This window comes from Colias croceus, chromosome 8 (genome assembly GCF_905220415.1).
Source record: "Colias croceus chromosome 8, ilColCroc2.1".
Classification (NCBI taxonomy): domain Eukaryota; kingdom Metazoa; phylum Arthropoda; class Insecta; order Lepidoptera; family Pieridae; genus Colias; species Colias croceus.
The window spans coordinates 11,514,954-11,532,063 of NC_059544.1; the positions used below are offsets into that span (position 1 = coordinate 11,514,954).

Genomic DNA, 17,110 nt, shown 5'->3' on the forward strand with positions numbered 1-17,110 from the left:
TTGATTTTTTTTATTAATCCCTTTCCAATTTACTCACCAGTTTATTATACGAAATTCTGTGAATTTCTTCACTCTCACATGTTGTTCCTACAAAAAAAACCAATATGAGTGTAATATAAGCAGGCTTTCTTATGTTATCACCTCTGCCCATTAAACACGAGTAATTAGACTCACTAAAACTTAATACCTACACACTGAGGATGAAAGAATGAAAAAATTCCTCAAAAAAAAAAATGTTTGTCCTCCAATACCTAATAATTATGTTTTAACAAAAACACTTAACTGCCTTCAAATGGTCAGAACAGAACAAAATTTAAAAGGGTCTAACCGGAATTATTAGCTATCAAATAACAAATCATCAAAATCGGCTCACCCACACCCAGTCGAAAGTTCTGCAAACAAAAAAGCAGTAGAATTGAGAACCTCCTCCTTTTATGAAGTCGGTTGGACGATGCCGTCCATGTCCAGTGTTTGTGGCAAATCAATTCTCTCAGTAGGTAGGTACTAGGTAGATATATAAATAAAATCTGAAAATGGCGATCCAGAGATGAACATCCAGCGATCCAAGCTGACCACGGATATTACGACGTTCAAGTTACTTCTTGGCAAAAAGTAACTTTCTTGCCAAAGATATACAGCACATAAATATGTAGGTACTTACCTAATTTCATAGTTCCGCAATGGAGCGCGAGCCGAGCGTTACCAACTGACTCGATACATATAGGTACTTCAGGTACTTACATATTATACATTTATTTTGGATACGTTTCTATTTAAAAAACTACTTACATTTTAAAAACTAGGTTTTTAGTTTAGCTCATATTAATATTTAACTGAAGCCTAGGTACCTATTTAAATGTTACCTTAACAATTTGCATTGTTTATGTTCCTTTTGTCCCACGAGATGGCATAACTGTTTTAAGCTAAGAGCAATTAACCTATAGAGTTCTTATATTAAGACAGAACAAAATACATATTTTCTAATCTACTTACTCTTAGTCAATAACAGCATAAGCCAGATTGAGATAGCGATAGAGTATCTGCACTGTCTTCAAACGTAGCGCGCCGGCAGTCAGTTTGTTTTCCAACCAGCTGGTGGGCTCAGTGCGTCAAGTGTTTTTAACGAAATATTTAGAAAATATAAAGTGTACAGTGTTTCTTTTTATTTGTCAGTGTGCTAAAATAACTATTGCATGTTTAGCAACCGGCTATCACTAGTCGAATGGGAGTTTTGGATAAAAACAATGTAAAAATATCTTTCCATCGGTAAGTGATTTTCAGCAAATTGATAAATATTTATGTTTTAAACCTATTTGAAGGTTTTATCAAGCGCTTTTTTGTAATTTTATGTTGTAACTGTAACATTTACCCACTTTATGGGGTTGTGGAATATAAAATAATGAAATAATTTTTAAAAAACGTCACAATAATATCACGTTTGGCATTTTGTTTACCACCGTAGTGTTGTAACACATCTAGCGTATATTATCGATTTATGACAAAAAATCTATTTCATATTAACGTTGATTTATTTATTTTGTTTCATAAATCAGATTTATATGTAGTTGTTGTTGCAAATAATAGATGTAAATTTTTTACCGCAGGAAAATAAAACATACCACGTGGTTGTTTTATTTGCCCTATGTGTTTTAGTTTTCGTTTGTTGTTTATTAATTTCTCTTTCAGATTATTAATAAATTCATTTTGTTTTAGATTTCCAGAGCTAAATAAAAAATGGGTATAAAACGTGAGACATGAGTTGATTGGACGCCGCCACAATTTGCAATATTGTGTTCACTGCATTTCGAGCCTACGTGTTATCAAGATGGATACTCTAGAAGAATTGTGCAATCTTACGCTTACGTTTTTTTTTTGTTCCTGTAGATAATAAATACATTTGATTAAAGAGAGTGAATTTTTATTTTGAAATTTTTTACACATAAGTTACCTACTTTAAATGTGTAACTATGTGAAAATTAAACGGTTGATTAAATGACAGTTCTCATAGATGAGAAACTACTATTGAAATACATACTTAATATACATGCGTTTTCAAAGAAAAACCCGCATAGTTCCCATTCCTGTTGGATTTACGGGATCAAAAGTAATTTTTCCAAATTTCATTGTAATCGGTTTAGTAGTATTCGCGTGAAAGAGTAACAAACATCCATCCTCACAAACTTTCGATTTATTAGTAGGATGTTAGGAAAATGTTTTCATTAAGACTGTCCTTTTATTAACTTGTTAAAATGCTGCATGATTCCTTCATGCTGACTGTGCCTTTCTCCTCACTCCTTTAACTTTATCATCATTTCCTTCTTTATTTTAAATTACATTTCAAGTTTTAAAATTTCTTTTATAATGTACTAACTTTCCGCCCGCGTTTTTAAAGAAAATCCTGCACAGTTCCCGTTCACGTGGGATTTCCGGGATAAAACCTAACCTATGTGTGTATGTACAAAATTTCATTGTAATCGGTTCCGCAGTGAAAGAGTAACATCCCTTCTCACATAATTTCGCATTTATTATATACGTAGGATTAAACAAATAATGTATTCAACTGAAATTAATTATAAGTTTTGTTTTTTTATTATTTATTATTTCACGAAACCGTAAATGCAAAATACATTCACGATTTTATCGATTGAAGCACATCCCATCACTATCACCTTCTATCTATCTAAATACGTACCTATAGTAAAAATGGTGCCATGACTATGTTGAAACGTAGCTTGTTGTCTATAGCTGTCTCATTCTTTTATACGACGTTTTCTTTAGATAGAGAGAAACAAATATATGTAAATTGTATACGCTCGATACAAGTACTCTATAGGTTAATTGCTCTTAGGTTTTAAGCACATCACACATCCTCGAGGGACAGCTGTTACAACACAACGGAATAACAAATTTGATGAAAATGATTTAGAAACCAAGCCGCGAATCGTGATAAGTATTAAAGTAGGTACGCGAAACTGGCCAAATTATAAATGTATTATTACACAAATTGTAGTAAAAACTAGATGACGACGCGACATAACGACATAACACGATATTGTACTTGGTCCACTGAATGTACAAAACATATTTTGATTTACAAACTATTTTGTATGTGCTATCATTCTATCAGCCAAACTAATTCCTATCGAAACCCTTTTGGATTTTAGTGGTGATTTTGCACATAACTAATTATTTTTACACATCGATTAGACTTTATTTGGTTTGATTAGGAGGATTTGAACAATCAGGTAGGTAGTATCATATTTACCTAGGATGTCTACGGAACCTTTGCAAATTGCACGCATATGTAATAGTCAACCTTGATTTATTTTTCATCTTTAGTTTTATTATAAACCGGTTCATTTTTGGGTATTCAATGTCATTGAAACTACCCACACTATCAAATGTTATTGTTTTGAAACATTTTGTACATAGGTGATTTTATATTTAATGTAAAATTATTAATAACAAATTGACTTACCTATACCTACCGATCTATTGTATAAAATTCTCGTGTGATCGTGTGTTCTCGTGTGTCTGTAATTAAACTCCTCCGAAATGGCTACACCGATCCTCTTGAAATTTTAGGATAAGCCTACAAATCGGTCAACTTTTTTTATACACCTGATATAAAGGCAAGGCAGTTGGCAGAACGTTTGCCGGGTCAGCTAGTGTTTCCATAATATTTCCGTTACCTTACATTTAACTGTTTATTACTATGTTGGTACCTACCTACACTATATTTTAATCCCAGTGAGGATGCAGCTATGACATTTGGCTTTCAAAATTTAATGTTCACACTTCACCCGAATTTAAATTTGATTCCAATGCAGTATGCAATGTAGGTATTATGGGACTTCCACATCTTGTAGCAGCAGTATAACGATTGCATTGATTTTATTACTCCTAAAGAGAGGTATAAACGGATTTGACTTGCATGTATAATTATTTCACCAATGAAATTAGGTAAAAATATGTATTATTTTATTGAACACACATAATATTAAAATAAACAACAAAATTTAAATAAATAAAAATAATTATATAATCTAAATTTAAATAAACGACAAGAGACAGAATTGGCGTTAACATCCTACCTACGTACATACATAATAAATTACGAATGGTAATGGTTGGTGGGTATATATTGTATTGCTTTCGTATGCCTAACATTATATTTATACATTGTAAATTAATATCTGATCGATATAGGTATAAGTTCGCTTTGCACTTGCATAAAACCATTACAAATTTGAAATTAACGTTAAAAAAATAAAGGTAGGTACACATTTTGAAAATATTGTTAATATAACGATAACACAGCCTTTCAATCAACGTGTCAACAAAAATAATACTCGTAATCACAAACCAATAATACTCGTAACAAAAATAATACTCGCAATCGATTTATCAAAAAAACATAAAAATGAGCAATTAAACATTCTACCTACGCCGTATAACTGTCCATCGTAATGAATGCTTGCAACAGTTTTAATTTCTCGTAGTGTCCGCAATGGCTACGTCAGGCGCGCTCGAGTGGAAAGCCCCGCGGATGGCGAGCGGTAGTTTTCTTCGGCTCCTTCACATGAGGTATGTAACGTATGCGCGTGCGTGGTGCCAGGCCGGCGGCGAGCGCCTTGACCAGTCGAGCTGTGCGTGGGCGCCGACGCCCGCGCGCGACATGCCGCACACCACCTGACGCCGCGCCGCCGACCACCATGAAATCCTGCACCATGTACAAGATCACCTACGTGTCGCGGAAGAAGAAGGTAACGAGTGCACGGCAATTGACTAACTCGCGGGTGCAGGATGCTATGCATATATTTCCATCTCTAATCCACTTTTACCGAAGCATTTATCAGCCATTGCAAATCACACAACAAAAATCATAATGCAATATTGAATCATTCATGTGTTACATTTTCCCTAACATTAATGTTCAATCAAACAAACTGTTTTTAATAGATTCTACGAGGGGGAATTTTACACTGTCTGATAGCTCTGCACACGATCCTTGGTAATCATCAGAATTCAGTGAATATATCATGGCTCCTCTTAATTTGTACTGTTTGATGTATTTGGTTTTTTCAATCACACTGATTGGAGTGTCATATGAAATCCATTCAGACCCTTCATGCAAATATGGCACTTTAGCATCAGAGTCATTCTTAATGGTAACATTATTATGCCTTATGAATCGACAGATATCTGGATAGTTCACAAACCCCAAATTCCCAAGGCTGCCAAACCCTGCGGCAGGGCTGCCGATGTCAGCATTATTTTTATTAACTAAACTAAAACTGTGGCCATATGTTGGTATTCCGACTACTATTTTGCTTTCATTTAAACCTTTACTTATATACATTTGTACTGTATAATTCACATTTAATGTTGCCATATAGAAATGTTCAGTCTCTCTGGCATATAGGGGAGAGTTGAGTCCAGTGAAGGGTGTGAACTGGGTGTAATAATGAAAATCATAAGTCATTATATTAGCGTAATCCACATACATATTGATTTGGTCCACATCGTAGGACACATCCACTATGATCTGTTGTGCAGCTATGGCAATAGTCAACAAGTAGTTCCTCCTCTCTCTGATGTACTCCATTCTTATCTCTCTGAGCAACTGAGAAAAGTGTTGTCGTTCTCTCTTGCCTGTCTCCGAGTTGTATTGATGTAGCGCAGGGAATTCCCAGTCTAAATCAATGCCATCTAAGGAATAATTCCTGAGCATATATTTTATTGATTTGATGAATATTTTTCTTGAGGCATGATCAACAACCATTTCAGAAAATCCATCATTGTTTCCTGCTCCTCCGACAGATAACAAAACTTTTAGTTTTTGATTCGCCTTTTTGAGTTTAACAATTTCCTGTACAGTTATGAGTTGATGTTCACTCAAGTAGATTTGTTTATCTTTCACTTGTGCAAAGGCAATGTTAATATGAGTGCAAAGGTGTGGGTGAATGTTCTTTGGCAACAGCTGTGAGGTATCATCCTCTGATGGAGTGTTGTAGTAACATGAGACAACTTTATCTACCTCAACATCCTTGTAATAGTTATAAATATTTAAAATTTCAAGTTTGGGTTCACCTTTATCAATTAAAGTCCATGTAGCGTAGGCCAATAAAAATAAACACACAATAGAAGCTATACTAACAGCAAACCTGCTCGTTGTTGACGAAGTATTCTTTAATTCCATTGAAGAATACGAAGAAAATGATTTTTTATTTAGCTCCTGATCTGTATACATTATTTTCAACACTCATATCCAATCCGATGAATTCAAAATTAAATAAAAACATTACTGTGCGAGCGCGAGGGTACGAATTGTTTTGCTTCGTTTTATCATAAATGCATTTCAAAGTCGTATCGAATATTAAGTATCCGTGATAATACCTATACGATTATAGAAATCAAAGTAAAACAAGGCACAAGGTCGTTAGCTGTTTGGCTGTAATAGGTAGCGAAAATTAATTCCAGCCTGTGATTCCAGCTAATGTACATCTACTAAACAGTAAACACTAAACGTAAACACTTGCTCTGTCTAACAAACCAATACCAATAACCAAACAGCACCCACAGTAGGTAGGTATAGTTTTCTACACGTCAAAACTCAAAATGTTGGTCAAAATCCATGGTCAAAATCCAATTCAAAATCACGTCAAAATATTAATGAAAAATTTTACGATTAATGACGTAGACGTTGACGGACTGCAAAACACAGATACCATACCACTTCCATACCACATCAAGATTTTCCTATTACATGGACGTAGATAAGTACGTATATATACACTATTTATATAATATTATATGTAAATAATATTTTAAGCTATTGCATAGCTTCTATCGCGGGCCTTGAGCGCGGGGACCGAATCGAGAAATTCCGTAACGAAAAACCTCACGCTCCCCACTCCGACGGGTGGAGGTGTGGCTTGAGGGCATAGCAATTAGCATGCAACAGCTTTACCGCGGCAGTCGCCGAGTGTCACACGTCGTTTTTATTAAGCTATTGCATAGCTTCTATCGCGGGCCTTGAGCGCGGGGACCGAATCGAGAAATTCCGTAACGAAAAAACCTCACGCTCCCCACTCCGACGGGCGGAGGTGTGGCCTGAAGGCATGCTATGCAATAGCTTTAACGCGGCAGTCCCCGAGTGCCACACGTATTTTTTTTCATTTTTATAATATAATCTGCTTCCATACCTACATTCTACAGCACACAGTGGCTGTTTTCCAATTACAGAGCATAATGCGACTCAGTGGCGCACAATGCCGAATTATGCTGATGCTTAATTGGAACGTGAAACGCACCAGCAGGTTGCGCTAAGTTTAGTGTTGAAAAAAAAATATTCATAGAGTTAGCAATAACCTCATTAATGTGTAAATAAAGTGGTATACATAATAAGTCATTGAAAACTATTTACGGTTATTTTAAGTAATTTGGATTTTGATTATTTCATTAACATTTTTTCAATGTTTGTACCTTCATCCATACTTAATATTTATTTTTTTAACACAATTTGAATTAACTTTGATTATTTCGAAAAAACTACAATGAAAGGAAAGCTTTAAATTTTTTTCCAACAATTAATAATTACTAACGATAAATCGATTGCACGCACCAATTCACGCGCATTACTTTTAAGAATGTTTTGTTTAATATATACCTACCTACAGTTAAAAAAATTGGATTATGGAGGATAGAATGAATAGCTCTAGGTATAAACCTGTAGTAAGTAGGTATCTGCATATCCTAATTGTTAAGGAATTTATAGCACAGATTTATAGCATGTGTTAAAAACATAGGTTTAAAAGTAACTTCTCAGGTTTTTGAGGTAATAATAAACGTATGCGGTACCATGACCATACCATATCTGTATTTTCTAACTGACATAATCACAGACATAATATATCTAATAATATATGTATATTAAATTATCACTTGTCAATTGTCAGATTTCACTATGTGTCTATGTGACAGGAAATAAAACTTTGCATTTGCAAGCTTGATTGTATCTTTTCTTATTTAAAAATTAACTTTACAACATGTGATTCAAAATAAATATTAAGACTGAAAAACTAATGATTTGTTATATAAAAAACAGTTCTCCGCGCTATGGATAGTGTTTCCATGAATCATTATGAGAAACAGCTGTACAGTGTATTTAAATCCTTCGACGTAGATAACGAAGAAGCCTTAGACAGACCAGCTGTACTTGAGCTGTGTGACGCGTTACAGCTCGAGGATCGAGGCGCCGCGCTCGTCGACACGTTGTTCGAGCGACGAGCGGGCCGTGTCACCTTCTCGCAGTTCCGGAACGGCCTGCTATCAGTTCTCGGCGGTGAGGCCTCGTCGCAGCCCTTCACCGTGAGCCCCTCACCCGCAGCGGCCGTGCAGACTGCTGCCGCTACATCACCGCAAAGTGACGACGATTCGTCAGGACGTGAAGTCGCTCCCAAATTCACTTTTGGTTCAAAAAAATACGGTAGAAGATCTCGGCCGCCACGAGTCGATTTCGGCGACTCCCCGCGCCACCGAGTCGCATCAGAGTCTCGCCTAGACGGTGAACGGGCAAAGCAGCGTATGAAGTGCAAAAGAAGCTCTTCAGCTATGGAGACCCGGGCCGACTTGCTCATAGACGACGACGCTTTAGACCTGGATCACGATCAGCGCGTTGATAGAGAGAGAGCTCTTAAACTTTGTCAAAGCTTACAAATGCACGGTGTAGATAGAAGATTTGTCGACAGGGTATTTGAAGAAACTAAGGCTGATGAAATTACTGTCGGAGAATTTTTTGATCGTTTGAATTCTTCCCTACAATCATCAATCCAGGCCAGTCTTGATAGAAGTGTAAACGATGACTGCACTGCAATCGATGTGGATGTTGTTCCAAGTGATGCAGTTGTTGACGCTTGGGAAAGAGCTGGTGTTCAGAAGCCACGCCGACTACTACATGAGTTAGGTTTTTCCATTGTAGCTATTCAGCCCAAGGACTTGGAACGTGCTCTTGATGATGAATTACAAGCGTTAGGATCCTCTCCTAATGTTTCTGAGCCACGCTCCTTATTACTATTGGCCGCTAACACATTGGCGCGTTTAAGAGTAGACACATACAGACGGCGTCTAGATGTGGCCATCGCTGAGCGTGATAAACTAAGATCAGATCTCGTCGAAGCGAATCGCCGTGCGCGATTATTAGCTCAGGACGTTGATGAAAATCACGCACGAATAGAAGCAGAACTGAAGGCGAGCTTGCGCCAAGTAGAAGCGAGACACGCGGAGGCGGCTCGAGTGTCTGCTGAGGAAACTGCGGCGGAGCGCGACCGCGCGGCGCAGGCCCGGCGCGAGCTCGAGGTGGAGGTGGCCAGGCGCGCCGACGTCGAGACGCGACTGCGCGCAGACCTTGCCACTTGCAATGAACGCAACCAGGAACTCGAGGTCTGTGCTTTTTTAATAACAATGCAATTGTTGCACCAGTTTCTGCATTTCACTACTTCTCAGTTTACACAAGTATACCTGAACAAAGTAAATAAATTCCTTCAACATTTTTCATCTCATTGAATAACTTACCTATCTAATGTGCTTAAAGTATGGTATATGCCTGTATTTCTTTATATAGTACAATTAATAAAAAACAAATAAATACAAAACATTCAATATTTCAGGAACGAATGCGTGAGACGGAGACGCGTGCCTCCCAAGCGGAACGCGACTGCGCGCGTCTAGTGAGCGAAGCGCGCACGGCGGCCGAGCGCGAGGCAGAACTCGCTGAGCGGGAGCGAACTGTGGTCGCGGAGTTGAACGCGCGTTTACATGAGCTTAGACATGAAAACCAACAACTCCGGGACAGAAACGACGAACTGTGCGCTGCGGTGGAAGCCGTCGGGAGAGGCGAGCGCGGCTCCGTGCCCGACGAGCCGGCCTGCTGGCGCGACGAGACCGACGGACACTCGCCCCTCCTTGCATCTCCTTGCAGGTCACAGGTAAAAGTTCTAAACATACAACAGTGCTAATCAAATAATAATTATTGCACAATCTGTGTAACTTGCTATTGGCAGTTGTTCAATAGTTTGCTTAATGTTACTTGTTGGCACTTAGTTTCATTTTTTTTCACTATTATATCGTGTAAATATGTAAGTAAATTAAATTTATTCTTTATAGTTATTTATTTAATTATTTAATTTCATAATTTCAGAGAGACAGTTTAATAGCTTCAGAAGATAAACCTAAAAAAGAGGACCATATCTTACAATCAATTGTAGAAAAATTCAATGGCATATCACTAGAGAGTAGCAAGTGTGAGCGCTGTTCGGCTCTCGCAGATATTATCTCGTCAATTAGATCGCAAGAGTGTGCCCCGACGGAAGTTTGGGTTCCAACGGAAGGAAGCAACGATGAGCTAGAAGCATTGCGGAAGGAAAACATTGTTCTGAAAGCGACACATGAGTTGGAGATTGGAAATCTCAATAGTATAATCAGGTACTATTTATTAATATTTTGTGAATAAATAATGTCTTAGGCAAAAGTCAAAAGAAAGTTACAAAAAATAATAAATTCTTTGGACTTATGTTCTCTTTTCACATTATATTTCACAATTTTCACTTGCATGCGAATTCCAAAGCGCTCTTATGTTACTTAATAACTATTTACGAACCTGTTATCACATTTTCTATGAAATTTTCATTGCATAGAGTAAAATATGTTGTAATGTTTATTATTATAACATATTATCAGTTAAATTGTTAAACGAAATTGTTGCAGTGGTTTACTGCCTTGAGAAGTTAAATACAATAAAAAGTAAAAATAATTTGTGCATTGCTACTACCTTGAGTGAAAAATTTTGATCTTAATGCCCAGTTTCATAGTTTCCGGACATGTAAAATAACTGGAATCATCTATGAAAATATACTCAAGTACATTTCCAATTACAATTACTTTAGTTCAATATATGTACAAAAAAAAAGGCCAAGGCCGGAGCTATATCGCGCTTTGTGCGACGATTGACACGTCTCACGTGGCTCTTGCCACACGTGGCACGCCCTACGTGTGGCGTGGCACATGCGTGTGGGTGGCGTGTACGGTGTAACGCTTGGCCGGCGGCAGGGAGCTGGAGTGCAGCGTGGAGCAGCTGCGCGAGGAGTACGAGCGCTGCGAGGAGTACTGGGCGCGCAAGCTGGAGGAGGAGCGCGCGGCGTGGGGCGAGGAGCAGCGCGCGGGCGACGAGCGGCTGCGCGCGCTCAGCGACGAGATCGCGCGCTTCGAGCGCCAGTTCGCCGCGCCGCCCGCGCTGCCCGCGCTGCCCGAGAGCGCGCTCGAGGACCAGTACGCGGCGCTCGAGCGGGACCTGCAGCGCACCCGCCACCACGCGCACACGCAACTCGCCGAAAAGGTATACGCTTTGGGAAAATTGGGAAAAATAGACGGATATACGAATAGGGTTACTTTGGCATTTACGTTCTTTATAACGTGAGCTTCCAAACAAAAAAAAAAACATTTGAAGTTAAAAGAAAGTTATTGTTAAACTCAAATATTTATTTATTCAATTCGATTTCTTCTAGAAGCACTTTTGAATCGTCATTACAGTTTTAACTTTCAACATTTACCACCGATCGGAAAGCAGTAACCATGGACAAGAACTCCATAAACATAATATGTATTACAGATGGAGGAAATATCGAAACAAAAGCAACGTATTGAGGAATTGGAGCAGCGCCTCGCGACGCTAGAACAGCAACAACAGCAACAACAGCAGCAGCAGCAGCAACAACAGCAACTGTTGCAACAAAGACAACAGCAACGATCCAACGCGCGCCATTGTACTGAAATTGATATACAACGGATGCAAACGGTGAGTATATTCTTATTTTGTAAAAGTTTTAGGTTATGTTTATTATTTAAGAACGTATTTACAAATCGACGCGCATCAATTTTAGGAATTGAGTCTTACTACTACACGTGCACGGCTCACACACACATCGAAAAGCGCGAAGCGGCGAAATTATGAGTAAACTGACACGACTTGATAATTGAGCTTATTTTTATTGCCATGTTTTTTTTAACTTTACTTTGATTTGTAAAGTTTGTAACGTTGAATGGTCACAAAAGTAGATTCATTGGACAGTGATTGTTTGGTAAATAAGTACTTGCCAAAGTGTACTTCGAAGACTGGTACTGGAACTCATAGACGAGTGGAGCTAGGTGTGCCGAGTTTGGGCTCGTTTTATTAGTAATGTTGAGACCTTACCTCCGGACTTGATGGAGTGACCTGCAGGTGTACTTCGAAGACTGCTACTGGAACTAATAGACGAGTAGAGCTAGGTGTGCCGAGTTTGGGCTCGTTTTGTTAGTTATGTTGAGACCTTACCTCTGGACTTGATGGAGTGACCTGCAGGTGTACTTCGAAGACTGCTACTGGAACTAATAGACGAGTAGAGCTAGGTGTGCCGAGCTTAGGCTCGTTTTGTTAGTTATGTTGAGACCTTACCTCTGGACTTGATGGAGTGACCTGCAGGTGTACTTCGAAGACTGCTACTGGAACTAATAGACGAGTAGAGCTAGGTGTGCCGAGTTTGGGCTCGTTTTGTTAGTTATGTTGAGACCTTACCTCTGGACTTGATGGAGTGACCTGCAGGTGTACTTCGAAGACTGCTACTGGAACTAATAGACGAGTAGAGCTAGGTGTGCCGAGTTTGGGCTCGTTTTGTTAGTTATGTTGAGACCTTACCTCCGGACTTGATGGAGTGACCTGCAGGTGTACTTCGAAGACTGCTACTGGAACTAATAGACGAGTAGAGCTAGGTGTGCCGAGCTTAGGCTCGTTTTGTTAGTTATGTTGAGACCTTACGTTCTACACATAGACAAGTGCATGTGCCAACGCGCTTGCCAACGCGTTGGCCTATGTGTAGTGCCGGCATCAGATAATAATCCTTATAAATTATGATGTCCTCTGAATGCAATAAAACTTCAGGGTGTAATTTTAACAGATTCTTGTCGGTTCTGTTCCTGGGTTTGGCAAGCAAATTAACGGAAATCTTTAAATGCAGGTCTATTTCTCTTTAGTAATAATGTCATGTTTCCTTAAAAAAAATGTCTATCTCTAGCATTATAAGTACTTTTCCACAAGAGCCCATTAAACATTTCCACTCTGTATATTAGAGATGTTATGATGGTTATAATTATATGGATATGACGCATGATGGTTATGATTGAAATGTGTACGTGTGTAGCAGCGCGCGGGCGGCGGGCTGGAGGCGGGCGGGGCGGGCGGGGCGGGCGGGGCGGGCGGTTCGGCGCGCTGCCTGTGCGGGGCGGGCGGGGTGTGCGCGCTGCGGGCGCGGGCGGCGCGCGCCGAGCGGGCGGCGCAGCGCCTGCACGCGCGCCTGGCCGCCGCAGACCTGCTCGTCAAGGACCTGTACCTGGAGAACTGCCGCCTGGCGCACCTGCCGCACCTGCCGCACCTGCCGCACCTGCCGCGCCTGCCCTGACCGCGCTCCCCGCAATGTTCGACATTATTGTGTCGTGTGTTTATTTGACATTTACGATGCAAAATAATCTAATTGTTGCTAATAAATAAAATTCAATTCGCGATTCGTTCGACGTTCGATATTGATTTAAACGAAATCCAATAATTTATATGCGAGCTAAGCTTGAAAGATTTATTAATTTATAAGCGTAGAGTATCATCGGAGCCCGTCGACGGGGCGACGCCCGAGCCCGTCATCGTTTACTTAAGATTTTTCCCGCGTCGATCGGAAGAATACTTGTAAGTGACGCTCCGTCGTTTCCGCTTATCCTGCTTTGTAAATACGTGCGACTCGCGCGACGCGGTAAAGCAGACGTGACCCGACGCTCGGGGCTCGGGCCGAACGAGTGCCTATATCCCTGTTATGTACTACGAGTACAGTGTATATGTAATTACATAATCGTATGTAAAGTATTGTTTACTTTAAGTTAGGTTAAGTCAGTGACTCTGTCGTTTCGGCGACGACGCATTCGATGAAAATTGCAATATTTTCGAGTAAAGACCGAGATCCCGGTCGATGTCGTAGCGTAATAGGTACTTTTTTATTATGCTGTGAATTTTAGATACTTAAATATAATTTCGAAGAAAATTTCCAAAAAAAAAAGCTCACAAAGACACATTTATGAACATCACTGAATAAACTTACTCAATTATTGATCATGCTACGGTTTTATATTAATTATAATGCGTGATTACTGATCCATTTACTTGCAGACTTCGTTTTCGTGATCAAGAATGTTTGTGATAATTTGAGGATGAATCCAACGTATTTATAGTGTATAGTTTTATTGCTACAAGTTCTGCGCGGACTGTGCGTTATTTATCATTTGTGATATTATATAAGGGTTGCTCTACGACCTCGTATAAAATATATATATAAAGCTATTGTTGGGTAACTCCCGATCACGTGTCGTCGGGTTGTAATTGTACTTTATTTGCATATCCTTTGTTATACAAAAGCTGCATATTATAAATTAGTCAAATTATTATCGATCATTTGTAAGACTGACACTGGGAGCATTTTGTGATGTATTTAAATATTTTTTATTTGCTTTTCTCAAGTTCATTATGCTCGTTTATTATATTCGTAAGGTCACGCTGTAAAAACTCGCAATAAATGTAATCTTGCCTACGAATCGATATCATACTGAATACGAATGAACCTAAGAAGTGCCTTCGTAATTATAATAGAAATAACTCCATGACAAATAAATATTTTGTAAACATTTTGTTTGTTTATATATTACGTTAAATATAGGGTGCTCGCCGGTAAATGCGAATATGGACTCATGCAAAAATGTAATTATTAAGAAATCTAGGTGCTCATTTAAATACTTTAAAATTTTGAAGGTCATAAAGTGGATATGATTACAATTTTGTGAATGACGCCATATTCGTCCCTCTAATGTTCTATATATGAAAATGTATGAAACTTTTACGACTGCGTTAATATATAAGAAATGCTTACGTAATACATGTTGCTTGCGTATTTCGTAATAATTAACTTAACCCTAGAGTTTTTATGAACGTTTTGTGAATATTGTTTACGTCAAGACTTCCATTTATCATGTTATGTCTACTGATCAAAAAGGAATAGATTTTATTAGCTTTTACAATGGCCGTAATGTCGATACTCTACTCTGTTATTATAATATGAGCACTAGTATCCAAACCGATATGTTTTGTGACCACACACTAGGCACTTGTGTTGCAGCGTGTTCTGAATTTGGCTCATTGTATTTGAACATTTTACTGGGAACAATTATGTTATAGACACTGTGATATAAGATTTGTATAATTTCCATTCAAATTTACACCTTGCTGTTAATTGACATTTTTATTAATATTTACCTTTTCTCAATGGTACTAAATTAGTACTATGATTGTCGTTATTTTTATATTTTCGTAAGTTAAGAATAATGAAAATTGCTCTTTAAAATCGGAAATCAGTCGTTGAATATACGGCCTAATGTTTAAATAGCTTGCAACACCCCACTACATAGCTTACATACAGTAATTGTAAAATTGTGTAAAGTTTGGTAAATATCTTTCCTTATATAAGTACACATTGATTTGTGAGTCGTGTTGTGAGTCGGATAGTGTGTGCACTAGTGTTGCACTCGGCACGGGTGTAGATTCTGTTCAGTTGTACTTTGTAGCCATTAGCCGTAGTTTATGACTTACTATTGCAAATATAAACATTGTAACTCATCTCCATAGATTTGGTGTACATTTGAAGATTATGTTTGATTTATTAAATGAATCAATTTTATTATAATTGAAAGTTCAATGGTGCTCACGTAAGAGCGCCATCTTTCATTGTTTCTACATAGTTAAAGTTAATTAACGGGGACGATGTTGTCTTTAACACATCAGCTGGTAATCAGTTTTCAAAATATAACTTGAAAATGGATTAGCAGATAATGTGTGAATAGTCATTAAAAGTCCTAAACGAATGGCAGGTGCATCTAGATCAATTATTATTATTATAAGTTTTAGCTTCAACTATTAATGACTAAATCGTTGTGACGTAGCTATCGTGTTGACACTATTTATTCATAAAAATGTTCCTAATTGCAAATTTTGAACAAGTTGTATTCGATTGTGTTATAAATTCACGAAGGTATATTAGATCTCTGTACATTAACTTTTGTAGCAATGAGCTCCGGCCTTCGTGATTTTATTTCTTTACACAGTAAATTTGTGGTCAATTACTTGTCTCTGTCTCATGTAGCATATTAGAAAGAGACGACAACTATAATCAGTGCATGTTTTACGATGTTGTTATATCTCTAGGTTACTGGTTTTTCGTTATGTTTAAAGATAGAGTAGCCTCATGAAGTTCCTTGTATCCAATAATGTAATGTGTATCGAGTTTACAAAAAACATTGACCGATTACCATTCTTCTTACATTGCATTTGATATTTATATCACAAAGGCATCGTAAATCCAATCACATAATCCATCTGATTGTTATTTGGGGCCATCCATAAAGTACGTCACACTAATTTCATGAGTTTTTGAGCACCCCCCCGTCCTTGTCACAGGTGGTCACATTTCTAAGACCCCCCCTCCCTAGTGTGACGTCACATGTTTTGCAATTTAACATCGAAAAATTATTAAATTAAAACAGCAGTTCCGAAATTAGCTTCATTTCCATTTAAATTAAGTACCTACTTTTGTATGAAATCAAATTAATATCAAATATTTGAAACAATAACAAGAAAATGAAATAATAAATGAATATAAATTGTCAACAAAACAATTTAAACCGTGTTCCCTAAAGATAGAGTTGGACATATTTTTTTAGTTTAATTTATATTTCAAATTACGCGATTAGTACCTCTAGATTTTGAAATGTGATGTCACGAAACTTAGGACCCCTCCCACCCCTTGTCACACCATGTCACACTTTGTCGACCCCCTCCCCCCCTCTTTACGTGTGACGTACTTTATGGATGGCCCCTTTTGATGGAAATCGGCACATGTGTTTTGTTTCTTGTACCCCTCAATTGTAACCTATATAATGAGAGTTTATTTTGAGCAGAGACCTATTTTATGTAGTTAATTTTTCGAATGAA

The 17,110-nt window shown here is 38.1% G+C and overlaps 2 protein-coding genes across 2 annotated transcripts; one reads left to right on the top strand and one right to left on the bottom strand.

The window, feature by feature from the left end:
* Nucleotides 1-4,557: 4,557 nt before the first annotated feature.
* LOC123693948 (chitinase-3-like protein 1) lies at nt 4,558-6,398 on the bottom strand. The gene has a single exon (XM_045639215.1). The coding sequence runs from the start codon at nt 6,251-6,253 to the stop codon at nt 4,937-4,939; it is 1,317 nt and encodes a 438-aa protein (XP_045495171.1). The 5' UTR covers nt 6,254-6,398; the 3' UTR covers nt 4,558-4,936.
* A 1,535-nt stretch (nt 6,399-7,933) lies between these two features.
* LOC123693725 (blastoderm-specific protein 25D) lies at nt 7,934-15,812 on the top strand. Its single transcript, XM_045638923.1, has 6 exons — nt 7,934-9,444; nt 9,672-9,989; nt 10,202-10,485; nt 11,110-11,395; nt 11,669-11,854; nt 13,233-15,812. The coding sequence occupies exons 1-6, from the start codon at nt 8,122-8,124 to the stop codon at nt 13,488-13,490; spliced, it is 2,655 nt and encodes an 884-aa protein (XP_045494879.1). The 5' UTR covers nt 7,934-8,121; the 3' UTR covers nt 13,491-15,812.
* The last annotated feature ends 1,298 nt before the right edge of the window (nt 15,813-17,110 follow it).